General features: G+C 36.6%; 1 protein-coding gene across 1 annotated transcript in view; it reads right to left on the bottom strand.

Moving 5' to 3' along the window:
- Nucleotides 1-5,224: 5,224 nt before the first annotated feature.
- The window catches only part of LOC108987287, a 44,750-nt gene continuing 33,933 nt past the window's right edge, over nucleotides 5,225-16,041 (bottom strand). Inside the window, exons 2-3 of the mRNA XM_035691519.1 lie at nucleotides 8,554-8,622; nucleotides 5,225-7,444 (exon numbers count right to left, since the gene is read on the bottom strand). Of these exons, the coding sequence (XP_035547412.1) occupies nucleotides 5,225-7,444; nucleotides 8,554-8,622 (2,289 nt within the window). The remainder of the gene's footprint in view (nucleotides 7,445-8,553; nucleotides 8,623-16,041) is intronic.

Genomic DNA, 16,041 nt, shown 5'->3' with positions numbered 1-16,041 from the left:
ACCATTTATGAAAAATTAGTCTTTACAGTCAACATTCAGAAAATTTAGCAAAGTATATGCCTCTGGAAATTTTCCAGATTTTTGCCATTGTTATATCACACAGAAATACCATGAAGAGAATGTCTTTGCTCATTGAAGGCAAGAATATTATTCTAGGGTTACAAAAAAGCTGTACCTTTTCTTGTCTGAGTTGGTTAGTTCTTCAGCCAAATAGGTGAACAAGTGTGGTGGGACTTCAGTATGTTCAGAAACTGTGGTGTGCGTACTTGAAGTTTGGTCTTCTGATTCAGAACCCTGGATTCTAAATCTCCTTGCTTAATCACTCAGTCTTAATCTGGAACCTAGAGCAGTCGACATGAACTGGCCTTTAGAACCCACGAAATACTGATGTACAGCTCCTGTCACTTCCGAGGTCATAGACTGGCGCCAGTTCACCCACTCTCCAGGCTTTAAACTCCCGCCTCTTCCAAATATTACTTTCCCGCGTATGCCTCTGAAACCAAGCATGTATTGGTCATTTCTCACCTTTTCTGCTATGCACATGGGTCATCAGAGGTCTTGTTGGGGGCTGGAAAAAACTGTGAATTGTATATTAACATTAAAACACAAGAACTACTTTAATTTGATAATGTGAGAAATGAAGACAGCTGGCGTTATTTGTATATGATAGAAAGCACCATGCAATTAAAAAATATGAAAAAATTCCTATAAAATGCACGTTGATATGAATTGGTGTTCTCTGCCCAACATATATCTTTGTGTCCAAACTATGGGCTGGGCCAACTTTGAATTAAGTATTTTAACCCTCTTAGAAACAAGAGCTACTTTAATTTGATAATGTGAGAAATGGAGACAACTGGCGTTATTTGGCCCACATGTTAGTATATGATAGAAAGCACCATGCAATTAAAAATTATGAAAACATTCCTATAAAATGCACGTTGATATAAATTGGTGTTCTCTGCCCAACATATATCTTTGTGTCCAAACTATGGGCTGGGCCAACTGTGAATTAAGTATTTTAACCCTCATATCACTAGAACTACTTTATTTGATAATGTGAGAAATGAAGACAACTGGCATTATTTGGTACACATGTTAGTATATGATAGAAAGCAAAATGCAATTAAAAAATCAATTGATGGGGAGGCTTTTTACTCATTCATCTACATTAGCTTTTTAATCGTGTTATAGTTACAATAAAAGGATTTTGTTGATGTCTTAGTGTGTAAAGTATAAAACGCTAGTATATATGTTATATTGAATAAATTACACTAGACTTTTATTAAATTCATAAACACAAGCTACTTATGTCTACGAAAAACATTTATAATTTTTTCTCATTAAAGATTATATAAATAGTCTTTTCGTGTGGCAAAACGATTATCGGTGAATTAGATTTGTACCCCATAGAAGCATGTATGGCTTCAAGGGGTTCTTCCAATTTTGATTACCTGGGAAGATTCTTGGCAGGATTTTGTTAATTTTAGTACATGCCAAGCAACGAACACAATTGCGGAGTTGTTATGCTTTACTTGATGGGTTACGATGGTGTCATTCGCTTGGGTTTAGAGAGTTATTTGTGTATGCTGATTCGAATGTCGTCGTTGGTGGCCTCTTACCTGTCCCGTTCATCACCTTCCTTTTAACATGTCCCGTTCATCACCTTTTACGCAATTATGAGTGGACAATAAAGAAAAAAAAACCATCTACTCAAAATAAACTTTTTCATGCAACGAATACACACTTCCAATTCTTTATTCGATCTAAGCGTGTACATTTCCAGATATTTATATTCCAAATCCGCCTTATACTTGGCTTTTGCTTTGACAAAGTTGGTGAATATAACCATTCCTAAATAGCATAGGCATCAAAAGGTCCATACATCAAGTACAATATGAAAAGTGTATCACCATTGCTTTAATACTTGAACTTTCCATGTATAAAACTTTCCATATATAACACTTTCCATATCAAAAGCCTTATCCATGAATGTGTCTTTGCTTTGATACTATAGAAACAAAGTTAGACATTCTATATTCCCATTGAGTGGCTGCATCTCTCTTAATTACAGAAACGTATAGGTCATCATAGAAGCCCAATGCAGCAATAAAAATGGTATTACATGGCTGACATCAATTCCCCACAAAGTACAAATTGTGTATGGAAGTAGATTAAACTTCAATGTCACTCTTTATTTTTCAAGTTAAACATTAAAATTTTGAGTATATATGTGAGATTCATAAGGTTGGCAACAAACTGTTTATATATGGCAATCAGTAAATTTTGAGTATTTCCCCTGTTCGTTGGGTGACATACACATTGGCCACCTCTGTTTGCACCTGGAAAGCAAATAGACCTATACTCACATTTAAATATCCCATCATCGAGATACCCATACCATTTTAAGTGGTAAGTTTAGACACTTCATATGTATTTTAAATGCTTCCTCAAACCATGTGTCATTCATGTTGTATCCATTCATTTAACACTCTGGCTTCTCAATTTGTGCAACCATTGGGTCTGAAAAATGGTGGTAAGGACAGTTTGAAATTTAGCTTACCACCACGCGTGCATTTGCAATGGTGTGGATTTGTAATTAACGTTAAGCAACTGTCCTCCAGCCCAAACAATTGTTTCTATGTATCAGAATGGTGAATATTTTTAGGAGCTATTCTATTTCTTTGAGCTAGATGTGACAACTAAATCTTTCCATGTAAACCATAATATTGAGAATTGTCGACATTGGATTCATGTAAGAATTTGAGAAGATACTAGATGGTCTACGAAAAATCCACACCAATATCTAAAAAAAAAAAAAATTAACATGTCTGATTCGACCATGTATATTTTAGACCCAAAGCACAATATTATACTATTCACAATTTGAATAGTGACTCCATTTTGTAATTTTCCTAGTGCTTTCAATTTGTTAATGAGTGAATAAACTACTTGTATGGACTGCTCGATGTGGTCCATCTCCCCATACCTTGCTGTATTTAACTGCCATTCATGACTAGATTTCAAGCAAACTAACATTCAGCTAAAGCACCAAACAATTGTACGCATCTGTCTTCCCTTGTCAGTATTATAAAGTTGCATCATTATTCCATTCTTTTGTTGTATCATATTCATTTTTTTCCAACTACCAGCACTATCATCTGTATCTTGCTAAATTCATTACTTGAATTTAGGTGGTCTTATGTGTATTGGATGATAGGTTGTAGTGACTGATACATTTAGTTGTCTAAATCATGTGTATTGGGCTGCTCCCCTTTTATTCGTGTAAAAGACATTAATTGTTAAAAGAATGTGATGGTGGAGTTTTTAATAACTTAAATTCAGTTAAGTTCGTTGGGTTTCTAAAATGCAACGCTTTTGTATCTTGGAAACATTCTGAATATCAAAAGGAACAGTGGTAGTTGAGAACCAATTTTCAGCATTGCAAGTCAAAGTAAAGAAAGCATACAGACAGTGGCCACGTTATATCAAAATAATGCCTTCACACATGCTTTCTTGAAGTGTGGAGATGATCTCCCAATGAGTAAAGTCACGCGCTGTCTGCAAATAGATGAAAACAAAAACCAAGTCAGTCAGCAATATAAATCCCAGAGTAAATATATACCCTCTTAATGGTGAATTAATATTACTATAACTTAATGACTAAAAAACATATCATGTATATAAAATCCTCATGCATCTAATTGCATGTATGGTGGAATTGAAAGTCGGGCACAAGATTTAATAAGCGAAATAGTTATGTAGAAGTGATTAACATTATATATAAGAACAACCATCAGAAACAATCTCTATAATAATGAAAATGAGGTTTTTATTCGGTACCATCGCCAGCCCCCTCATCTATGTTCTCCATCCAAAACACGCTATTAATGTTTTCATCCTCAGTGAAGGCCTCATCAGCACTTTCTTCAGCCAATTGCTCTGGTGACAATGTTGATGGATCAACGGGCAAGTGGTCTTCATTTACTCGGGTCAATGGATTGAGCATGCCTGGGTTAGTTTCATTAACATTACCATAGTTCCTAACATCAGTGTCACTATCGTCTTCTGTTTCAACAACGTGCAATTCATCATCAAGTTCATGCAAGTCCGAGGTCTAGTGGGGAATATTGTAAACATTCCTATTTGTTATCTTGTGTACCGCGTGCCAACTTCCCCCCAAAGTCGGGTCTTTTATGTAAAACACTTGCAACGCTTGGCATGCTAGAGCGAAAGGCTCATCTTTATACCATTGCCTAGAAGTGTTGACACTCGTGAAGTGATCCCCAATGTGTATCCCCCTTCTCGTGTCGCCAATGTCCCACCAATCACATTTAAACAAAAAACACTTACGCCAACCCATATAGCGTAATTCTATGATGTCCTGCAACACACCGTAGAAGTCAATTGGCAATCCTTCATGGTCGGCATGAACAACAACCCCACTGTTTTGGGTGCGGCGACGCCCTTCGAGATCATTCGTGTGAAACCGAATTCCATTCATTATACAGCCAGCATATGATGCAACTAGTGGATCTGGACCACATGCTAATGCATATATGTCATCGGTCACCTCAGGGGGAGTCTTCGCATGCAACTCGGCAATCTAACATGGATATTTGACAAAGGAGAACATTAAGGAAGAAATTCAAAGGTTCTATAAAGGGATATGTTTATAAGTGAAAAAGGGAAATCTTGCGCGTGTTCTGAACCACGTTGGGAATTGACTTTGGTGCCTACGCTCAATGTTACTGGGGTCTTCTTCTTTCATTTTGTTATAGTGATCACTACAAAAACTATATGCATTAATAAGTTATCCAATCATAATAAAACAAAATAAAATGCTGAATTGGATATAGAGGGTGCACTTACTCTATATAGTCCTCAATCTCTGCGCAATTATTAAGGACGTACCACTCGGCCTTGGAAAAAAGTGCATCGGGTAATTTTTCCATTCTTGCTGCCCCTAACGGGCGCACCTTTTGGGAGAAAACCGATAAACTTGCCTCTCGAGAGGTTTGCCCAACCAAGTCAATGTTTCGTTCCTCTCGGTTATATCTAGTCTCGATATCATTAAGGTACATAGAGCAAAACGTCAGGCACTCGACATGAACATATGCCTCAGCAATTGAGCCTTCTGGACGGGCTCTGTTGCGGACATATCGCTTGAACTTACCCAGATACCTCTCAAAGGGGTACATCCACCTGTACTGAACAGGTCCTGCTAGCAAGCCTCATCTGGCAAATGAATGGCAAGATGCACCATGATATCAAAAAATGCAGGTGGGAATATCATTTCTAATTTGCAAAGAATGATGGGGATATTAGCTTGAAGCCGTTCCAACACTATTATGTCTAGTGTTCGTGAACATAATTCTTTGAAAAATGAGCAGAACTCGATTAAAGCTCCCCTAATATCGGGTCGTAGGTACCCACCAATAACAACTGGCAACAAATATTGCATAAAGATATGACAATCATGGCTCTTCATCCCCATGATTTTTCCTTCAGTAATGTTGACACACCGGGCAATATTTGAGGCAAAACCATCCGAAAATTTGACTTCTGAAAGACGTGCACAAAAACTCCTTCGCTCAGTTACATTTAACATATAACATGCAAGACTCATAGAAGTATGATTACCATCATGCTGTAAATGTAATTCTTTTCTTAGTCCAAGATCTTCCAAATCCCTACGCGCATTGGCGGTGTCCTTACTTTTGCCTTCAATATTCATCAAGGTTCCCAGGATTGAATCACAAATATTTTTTTCAATATGCATGACGTCCAAGTTATGTCGCAATCCCAAATCTAACCAGTAAGGAAGCTCAAAGAAGATACATTTTTTTGTCCAATTAAGTTCATTGGGCATACGTTTCCTCTTCTTGGTTGATTTACCAAACTGCACGTTTGAGACCTCATGTAATTGCTCCATTAAAGCTTGTCCCACTTTCATTTTAGGTTGGAGACGGTGTTCCTCCTTACCATTAAAAGCATTTTTTTTCCTTCTCCAACTGTGATCTGGCACCAACCACCGACGATGACCCATATAACAATGTTTTCGACCATGCACAAGCCATAGTGAATCTGTTTCTAAGTTACATGTAGGGCATGCCATCTTACCCTTTGTGCTCCAGCCTGAAAGATTTGCATATGCAGGAAAGTCATTGATGGTCCAGAGCAACGTTGCCCTTAACTGAAACGATTCTCGTTTGTATGAATCATATGTACGAATTCCCTCTTCCCATAATTCTGTCAACTCATCTATTAGGGGACGCAGGAACACGTCAATATCATTTCCCGGTGCCTTTGGTCCAGGGATTAACAATGACATCATCAAATATGGTTCTTTCATGCATGACCAAGGGGGCAAGTTGTAAGGCACAAGTAGCACTGGCCAAATGCTGTACGGTTTGCTCATGTTATTGAATGGGTTGAACCCATCACTCGCTAGACCAAGTCTGACATTACGAGGATCTTGGGCAAACCAATCATATTTGTTATCGAAGTCTTTCCATACCCTAGAATCAGCCGGATGTCTCATGAAGTTGGGATCATCAACACGCTCTTCTGCATGCCATCTCATGGCTTGGGCAGTCTTCTTTGACATAAACAGCCTTTGCAACCGTGGCTTCAAAGGAAAATAGCGGAGGACTTTTTGGGGTATCCTTTGTTGGTTAGTTGTGTTTGAGGCCCACCTAGATGCATTACATATAGGGCACTCATCTTTATCAGCATGATCCTTCCAAAACAAGGCACAATCATTTGGGCATACATGTATCTTTGTGTAACTAAAGCCCAAACCACGTTGTAAGCGGCGAGCCTCGTTATATGAGGCAGGGAACTGAGCATCAGGAAATGCTGCTTGCAAAAGCTTTATAACCATGTCAAATGAATTCACAGTCCAACCACCAACTGTCTTTATGTGAAGCAACTTGACTATGAATGATAGCTTTGAGAACTCTGTGCAGGTTGGATAAAGTGGCTTTCTTGCATTGTCTAGCAGCTCGTCAAAGTTAGGGTGTATTGGAGTACCAGAGGTGTGTCGTGAAGGCCCTGCGTCTGAGTGCAATTCTGTTCTACCAGAATTATCCATAAAGGACCCAACACGGATGTCATCTAACATCTCGTCTACATCATCAATGTAGTCATTGTAGTTATGGGCATCATCACCATCTTCGTCAGAAAATGTGGCGTCTGGCAAAGTTTCCTCCTCGCCATGGAATATCCATTCCGTATAAGATGTATCAATACCTACGATGAACAAGTGATCCTCAACCATAGCAATATGATGGAAAGATCGATTTCGGCATCTCCTACATGGACACCTGATACATTCTCTACCCGGTGCATGGGCCTTCGCCATATCTATGAATTGTTTAACGCCATTTGCGTATTCATTGGAACGCAATCTATCTTCAATATGCATCCAAGCCTTATCCATCTGGTTGAGTTATATGGAATTGAAACAATTAATAAGGATATGAGGAAATTCTTGGTAGACTATTAACTGTATGAAAGTTTGTAATGGGTTATCACGAAACTAGTTGAAGGTCCTCACCAGAGTATGAAAGGTAAAAAACTAATTCAAGGGCGGCATCTAGGCCAGCCGGGTAAGTAGTGTTATGATTGTAGGGTGTCTCTTGATGATATGCCCAAAAGTCTAGTTCCAGCTATTTATATATAATTTTGAATTGAACTATGGTCAATTAATTCTTATATGGAAAAAAAAGATCCTTTGTCAATGAATTCAACAATTACTATCTACTTTCCTAGTAATTTCCATACACCATATATATATATATATATTTATATATATATACTCTTATATATGTTCCTAGTAAAAAAGACCCTATGTATGAGCAACACAAAGAAATTAAGAGAATATATACGAGCAACACTATTCTTAAGAGAATTAAGAACAGATTCTGCTTTATACATGATATTATTGGTCATTTCAAGGTACATATATATATATATATATATATATATATTAGTGCAAAGTTACAATGAGTTCAAAGAAACTGCATGCAGCAAGCTGTAAATATGAAGTGTACATTTATATAAATTATAATTATTAATAATGCATCAAGAGATTTATATTCCCAAGCTGATTCCAAAGGGTTGGGAACCATGCATTAAAGTCTAGAGGGACCAGCTTGGCAGAGGTTTTCGTTGCATTAATTAAAATTACAACCTCAACAAAACACTAAAGTAATTTACACAGCAAACTGTATTCTGTCCAAGCTTGATGTATTGAGAACAACACTACTTTAATTATTCAACACAATCACATGATATATCGTGTGAATGTGAATTTGGAAGAGAGGGTCATCAGAATTTCAACACTCAAGCTACTTGGGGATAGGTAGTGGTAATTTTAGTTGCCGCAAAAGGTGTTTCACGAAAAAAAAGAATGCACCAAAAAGAATACAGAAAAAATATAATACACATCCAAATTATATGTTCTGGCTCAAAAAAGAATATGTCAAAGTAGCAAAAGAAACAAAAGAAAAGAATGAACTAACCCTCTTAGCTTTTCCCAACATGCACCTTTCTGGTAGGATTTCCACCTAATCCTGTGCCTGAAACTAGTACTTCAGTCTCTGTTTCTTGCCCAATCTGCAAGACATCAATTATCATATTAAAAAAATGGCAAATATATCTATAAGTCATTCTCCCAATATGAAGCTAGCACAAAAAGCTCCCACTGGGACTAATTCTTCTGAGAGATTGCACAAATATGGCTAGACACATCCTCAGGTCATGTTCAAATGGATTAAGAGCCAACTTAATAACTCCATGTGGCTCAAGGTGCACACAATGCATATTCACTTGAAGATGTGTGAAGAAAAATAAGAAAAACAAAATGATGTACGTGGATTAGTTTTTAATTTACTACGAAAAATGGATGTTATTCCAGAAATTTTATCTCATAACTTATCACTTATGACCGTGGATTCTTAGATAATGTTGTCCTAGTAAAAATTACATGCAGAACATATTGAAAATGAAGAAGTTACGAGGAGTACTAGATATAAGATCCAAGAAAATCACTAGTTGTGTTCATGCAAGATAATGATTCTTCACTTTCAACCACCAAAATGAAGCAAATCCCACCCCTGTACATATTCATCAAGTGCAATATAATTGCATGACAAAAACCATCAGTGGAAAACGGCACTAGCAACCAGGGAATCAAAATTAAGAATTATAAATATCGACTGAGAAGGCGAAGGAAAAAACAGTAATACACGGCCATACACACACAAAGCATGATGGAAGTAAACAAAACAAGTAAAAAGGTGACTCCCTACTTCAAAACATTATACCTTTTGTGACCTGAATGGCAAAAATCATGATCAAATATTTGTAAACATGTTGACTTTTCATACATTTTGGCAAACTAAGATACCAAATTTTTCAGTTTACATTTATCCCAATTTTCCATGGGTAGAAACAAGCCCAAAACATGTCTGCATACGCAGGTGTGCATAGAAGGGCAGAATCCATAGACAGTTGCAAATGTGACATACAACAATGATAGCAGATAACAGTTAAATAGATTCATACCCAGGGCATTGGTCAATGATTTAAAAAAATCATTTAAAAATGCAATGCAGGTCATTAGATTGCAATTTAGTATAACTTAATATCATGTGTTATGAAATAATTACTATTGTTATTTTTAAGTGATTACTATTGTATGCTAGTGAGATGCTATCACTTAGAGCTCAAAACTGGCCAGCAAATTGTTAATTACCATAATTCTGAAATCTTGATCACAACATGAAGTTTTGAGTTACCAGAGATAGGAAGATTAGAGTCAACATTGGCCAGTGGATTGAACCTTGTAAAAGTGACGTGATACTACTTTTCATGGACCAATATAATTACCATTCTAGTTCTATATCATAACCCCCAGCACTAACCGACCATACCAATCATAAATCCTTTCTGATAGAGGTTTGTAGGAAGTTATGAATCTAAGAGCAGCTCTTTCATGGACCAATCGAATTACAATTATATTCCATAACATAACTGAAGTTGCATTGAGATAGGTGAATAGGGGCCATTCCTGAATGCTTGAGAACAGTTTACACCTACAGTCCCGGAGAATGTTTCTTAGACAGTAATGAAGAACCTTTAGGAAAAAAACCGGTACACTCTAAACTCAAATGTATAAGCAAGATAGACAATGTTCACTTTTTATATAAGCCCTATTTTTCCTATCCAAAAATCAATGCCAAAGCCATATATCCATGCACTTAGATGTTTTGATATTGCAGACCCCTAAAAGATTACAGAAGGGTCTCTTATTTGCCTTGGTCAACATTCATAAACATTAAAGGACACTTCTTGAGAAAGCTATCTTTTTTCACTAAACCTTCTCATGGAGTTTCTTTGATTACTTTACATAGTATGATTAATTAGTTTAAACAAATTTTAATAATCATGTTGATAATGGCAAATATGGTTGCTAAAGTTCTCAGGAACCCCTGATATACAGTAGCCCAATTTGAAGTGAGCACCCTAATTTCTAAAGCCTAGCTTTAACTAATGATTCTCACACATGGAGCAAACGGTATACCTTTCTTCTCAACTAGCAACTAAAATTACTACGTTGATATCAGAAGCTGAATGCTCCAAGTTATTTTTTGACATTACTTTTTGGCAAGTAATACTTGACATGTTACTACAGACCACTTGGAGTCATTCTAGTACATGCATGAAAAGGTATGTGAATAACGTTGTTTCATGGCACTTGTGTTTTGGAATTCTGCTAGCGATCGAGCTAGTTAGCTAGCTAGGTTGATATATATGTCTCTCTCACAAAGATGAAGACCGGCCACATGGTTCGGCACGTGCATGGGAAGTCTTCAGATTTTTCTAGTGTTTGAATCATGAAGTTATATCACACAAAATTCATTATCTGCTGGTTTTGTCAATTCCTTGTGCTAAACTCCAGTTTTGTTTTTTCCCACCTCATAAATCCCTCTTTACACTTTCTTATCCCTCTGTAGAGAAGTTTTAAAACCCAACCCAACCCTTTATACATAAATACTACGCTTTATGTTAATTTAATAATCTCCAATGTTTCCCCAAGGATAACACTTTATTCTTATGATCTGACGGCTTGGTTACTTGCGTTAATTATAATTGCATGCTAAAAAACTTGGAGATTTTATTTCTACTTGTTTCTAGCCATACTTCCAGAATCTCCTAAAGGTTTTAGAGCAGCATACCATTCGTCTTTGAGGCTAACGGTGGTGGTGTTGTGGTTAAAATACATCATGATTCTACTTATTCTTTGCATCATGAATAATGATGCATTTAAAGGTGATGATGTTTGTATTTCCTACATAGAGTTGGTTATATTCAACCAACTCTCACTCTCCAATAAATACATATATTAAGTACCTTTGAAATGAATAAGGTTTGAAAACCTTATTCATTCATATATTACTACTTTATTGAAACTTGCGGATTTCACTATATGGACACCTTTGTTTTATCATTGCGAAGGTATTTGTACAAGACTTTATTGGTTTAACATTAAGGGCTAGCATTTCATTCTTTCTATTATTGTATGTTGTCCAGTTTGTTTTGCTATTTGATAGCATATTTACTGGAAGCCTTGTAGCAACTGCATGCAATATACTGTATAAACACCAGGCATGCCAGATAGAGAACACTCACTGAATTGCAGAGACTAAACACCAACATCAGAATTTATTTCATCTTCATCCTTAAAATTGCAGAGAAGTTGATCTCCTAACTCCCTCCTCCATAATACATGAACAAATTAGTAAGTCTATAAATACTGAAATTTATAGCTAATTAGACCATATTTACAAGTTATGTACACTTCTCTAAAACCCAGAAATATATATATATATATACATGTATATAGAATCAGAGAGAGAGAGAGAATGAGAGAGATTACTAGCTTACCCATAGGCACAGATTCCAGGTTTAGACAGAAAAACAAAGGCATGAGCACAGATTATAGGTGGACTTTATTCTTATAAGCCACAACCATTTTGCAGCAGTACATGTTTCCACTACCATACCACAGCCACAGATTCCCAAGAGGTAGAGAAAACAGTAGGAAGAACATAGTCAACGAGATAGAGACAAAGTCCATTGAAATGATAGTTGGTCTAATAAATTTCTAATCAGAAACTATGATTAATAAGCAACTGTAAGTGACATGTAAGTTTTGGGTTTGGTGGGTGGGGTAGCTCAAAATATAACTTTGAGATAAATTTTTCTAATTACATGAAAAGCATGTTCAACTACTTTTTTTTATCTTCTTCTTCCTCAACCCAATCTATTATTATTTTGCAAAGGCTTAAATTTACATTTTAAGCCAAGATACTGATGATTTTTGGAGCGCGTCTTGCTTTTTCTGGATTAATATTTGCTCTCCCAAGGATCGACAATGCTGTCCCTATATATCATCAGTTTGTCCTCCTACTGTTAATTCTATTTTGGTACCTTTCCAGTTTCCATTATTCAATATATAACGCCATCCTCGTAAGATTAATAATTTCTAAAAAGGCTTTAGAGCTCTGCTTTGCAGGCTTTTGTACGTTATATGGCTACTTGATGAGAACACGCATAAGTGCGAATTAACCTGATCAGTAGCAACGCTAATAATTGTTATCATGCATGAGAACGTAAATCGAGTTGTAGTGCATAATTATGTTTGTGATTCACAGTAACTATCATGCAGATAAATGAGTTTGATAATTAATGAAGATCATCATCCTGGCTAGAGCTATGGTTTGGCCTTTGACCACTAACATATTTTCCTTCTTTTTGTTAAAATGAAATTTGGGAGCACACATTCAAATTCCTAGCATACTCGCACATCAGGTTATATATGCATCCAATCAAGTCAAGCTATTTTACAAACAACAAATGAGCATACTTTGAAGGGGTAAAAATTCATAACTCAATAATCTTTAGCACATAACGTTCTAAATTTAAAGGCAAAAACATGAATGTAGGAGTTAAAAGAGTTGGATTCACAAGGGATCAGAACCTAATTAATGGGACGCAAGTATTCAAGAAATATTATGTATATTCATGGCTAAACAAAGACAATGAAAAACTGTGAAGAAGAAACCGGGCTCATGAACCAGAGATACACACACATAGAAGAGGCAGCAATAGGCGAGAGATTTACCAAGGGGAGAGGGAGAGACAAAGATATGAGAAGAGAAATCATCAATAGGCAATGATTTGACAGAGGGATGCACCTTTACTGGAGTTGACAGTAATCAATGCCCAGATCGTGAGTGGCGGCAACTAGCAGCAGTGAAGTTGAACGGGGCGGCAACTGTCGAAGTGAGTGGATGTCGAAGGCGGCGACGCAAGGAAACCACCGTCGGCAGTGAAGTTGCAAGGTGAAGGCAAAATCGCTAGGTTATTCTAATTGAGGGCTCGGCGAGTATATCTAACGAAGCAATACACACCTTCTGTGGAAAAAAGCTCTTGTATTGGGGCACAAAAGTAGAAATTCCCAAAACCTTTTAACACGAACGAAATCTCGTCGCTATAGATAGGTTTTCTCCACGGTTTTTCACCCGCCCCCCTTAATCTCGTAATATATGGCAAAAGTTATTGCGACGGGAGAGTTTTGTGCCATAAGTCCACTATTTCCCACCAGTGGTAGTCATGGAGGAAGAAATCGTGGGGGAATCCTAAATTTCTTGTAGTGATCCGATAAATGTAATGTATCCCAAAAAGTGTTAAGACATTTTCCGTTGATTTGTTGACTTCAAAGATTGTTTATGTCTCGGCTGACTGCGAAAGATATTTCTTGGCATCACACAGAAAGGGTCCAAAATGAAAACTTTTTCTTGCATTCTGTAAATTCCTTACAATGCAAGAAATTTGACGTTGAGTATCCATGGTTTGCCAAAGAACCTTGCAATGTACGTCTTGGTTTAGCAACAGATGATTTTAATCCATTTGGCAACATGAGTGCTTCTCATAATACATGGTGTGTCATATTAATGTCCTATAACTTGCCATCTTAGAAGTAAGTGTATGAAGAATTTGTATTTTATGATGACTCTATTGATACCAGAGCCAAGGTCACTAGGGAACGAATTAAATGTATATCTGTAACCACTAATTGTAGAGTTGAAAGAGTTGTGGGTTCAGGATGTCAATACATATGATGTGGCCTTGTCGTGGGAGTTCAAGATGCATGCTGTAGTGATGTGAACAATAAATGATTTTTTAGCATATGGAAACTTGTCTGGGTGGAGCACAAAAGGTAATATGGCTTGTCCTATTTGCAATAAAGATACATAGTCTCAATAGTTGACAAATGGTAGGAAATTATATTTCACGGGACACCATCAATATTTACCACATGATCATAGATGGCGTTCAAATAGAGCGATGTTTGATGAAAGGGTCTAGTGCAGGTCATCACAACCATAGTTGTCTGGGAATGATATTATCGCGCAGTTGGGGGATTGTTCAGAAAATAGATTTGGGAAAGATACAAGAGTTCGAAAGAGAAAACGACAAGCAGTGGAGTTGAATTGGACAAAAAAAATATTTTTTTCGAGTTGTCATACTGGTCTAGCTTGACATTGCGCCACAATCTAGATGTTATGCACATTGAGAAAAATATATGTTAGAATATATTGAGCACTCTAATGTCAATAGAAGAGAAGACAAAAGATATAACTAACTCTCGTAAAGATTTAAAGGAGTTGGGATAAGACCGGAGTTGCACTTACAAGATAATGAGTCGTCAGCCTATATGCCCATCAGATGGTATACACTTTCAAATAATGAGAAAAATAAATTCTGTGATTGATTCATGACAATCAAATTACCCAATGGCTATGCTTCAAACATGTCAAGATGTGTTCGAACACATATTTGGAAGATAACTGGTCTTAAAAGTCACAACTATCATGTATTTCTGTAGCGTCTTTTGCTGGTTAGGGTGCATGAAAAGCTTACTCGAGATGTTCATAAAGCACTCACAGAATTAGGATGATTTTTCAGGGACATTTGTAGTAGAACGTTGAAAGTTGATGCATTGTTAAAAATGGAGGCTGACATTGCAGTGATATTGTGTAAATTGGAGAGTTTGTACCTGCTTTTATTATTTGATGTAATGGTTTATTTGGTTGTGCACCTACCTTGTGAGGCTTTAGTCGCTGGCCCAGTTCAATATAGATGGATGTATTCTATTGAACGATTTTTGGGAAAACTTAAGTGATCTGTGGGAATAAAGCTTGTCTGGAAGGTTTAATTGTAGAGTCATACATTGATAATGAGTGGCAAACCTTTTGTTCAATGTATTTTCATGGGGTTAATACTAGATTTACAAGACCAAATCGAAATTATGAAGGTGAACAAATAGGAGCCTCATCCGCGTTTTCCGTATTTTCCAAAACCGTCAGTCCCATAGGCGCACAAGAGGGCTATGACCTATGTGAGCGAGAGTTTGATGGTATGTTTTGAATAATTGCATAGAGATTAACCACTACTTGAGGTTAGTAATGATCCTCTAAATAAATATTATCTAATTTAAGCTCATATATAATAATATAGTATTACTTGTTACAAATTAATAGTTCACATGAACATGCGCAGCGAATATATACAACTACTTTGTACGAGAGGTGTAACTGATGTAGAAAAGATGCACGAAGAGGAATTCACCTCGTGGTTTGAAGATACGGCATTACTATAAAGCCCCATCTTATAATATGAACTACATACCACTAAACTCCTAAGATTTATATCTAACATTGATGTTACTATAATAATATTTATTGATGTAAGTTGTATTGAAATATTGTAAAAATTTAGAAGAAATCTCGCAGAACTGTATGCTTTGGCATGTCGTCAGTCCAGACGGGCCATCCAATACTCAAGATATTAGGTGCATGGATATAGATTTCACACAACTGATAGAGAACGATATAGGAAAACTCTCGAAGTTTTTTAACCAGGATGTTGTTATTTTAAATAGGTTGGATATTTCCGGTCAATTTA

The sequence above is a fragment of the Juglans regia genome, chromosome 7 (assembly GCF_001411555.2).
Source record: "Juglans regia cultivar Chandler chromosome 7, Walnut 2.0, whole genome shotgun sequence".
NCBI lineage: Eukaryota > Viridiplantae > Streptophyta > Magnoliopsida > Fagales > Juglandaceae > Juglans > Juglans regia.
This window is presented reverse-complemented; position numbering and strand designations above follow the sequence as displayed.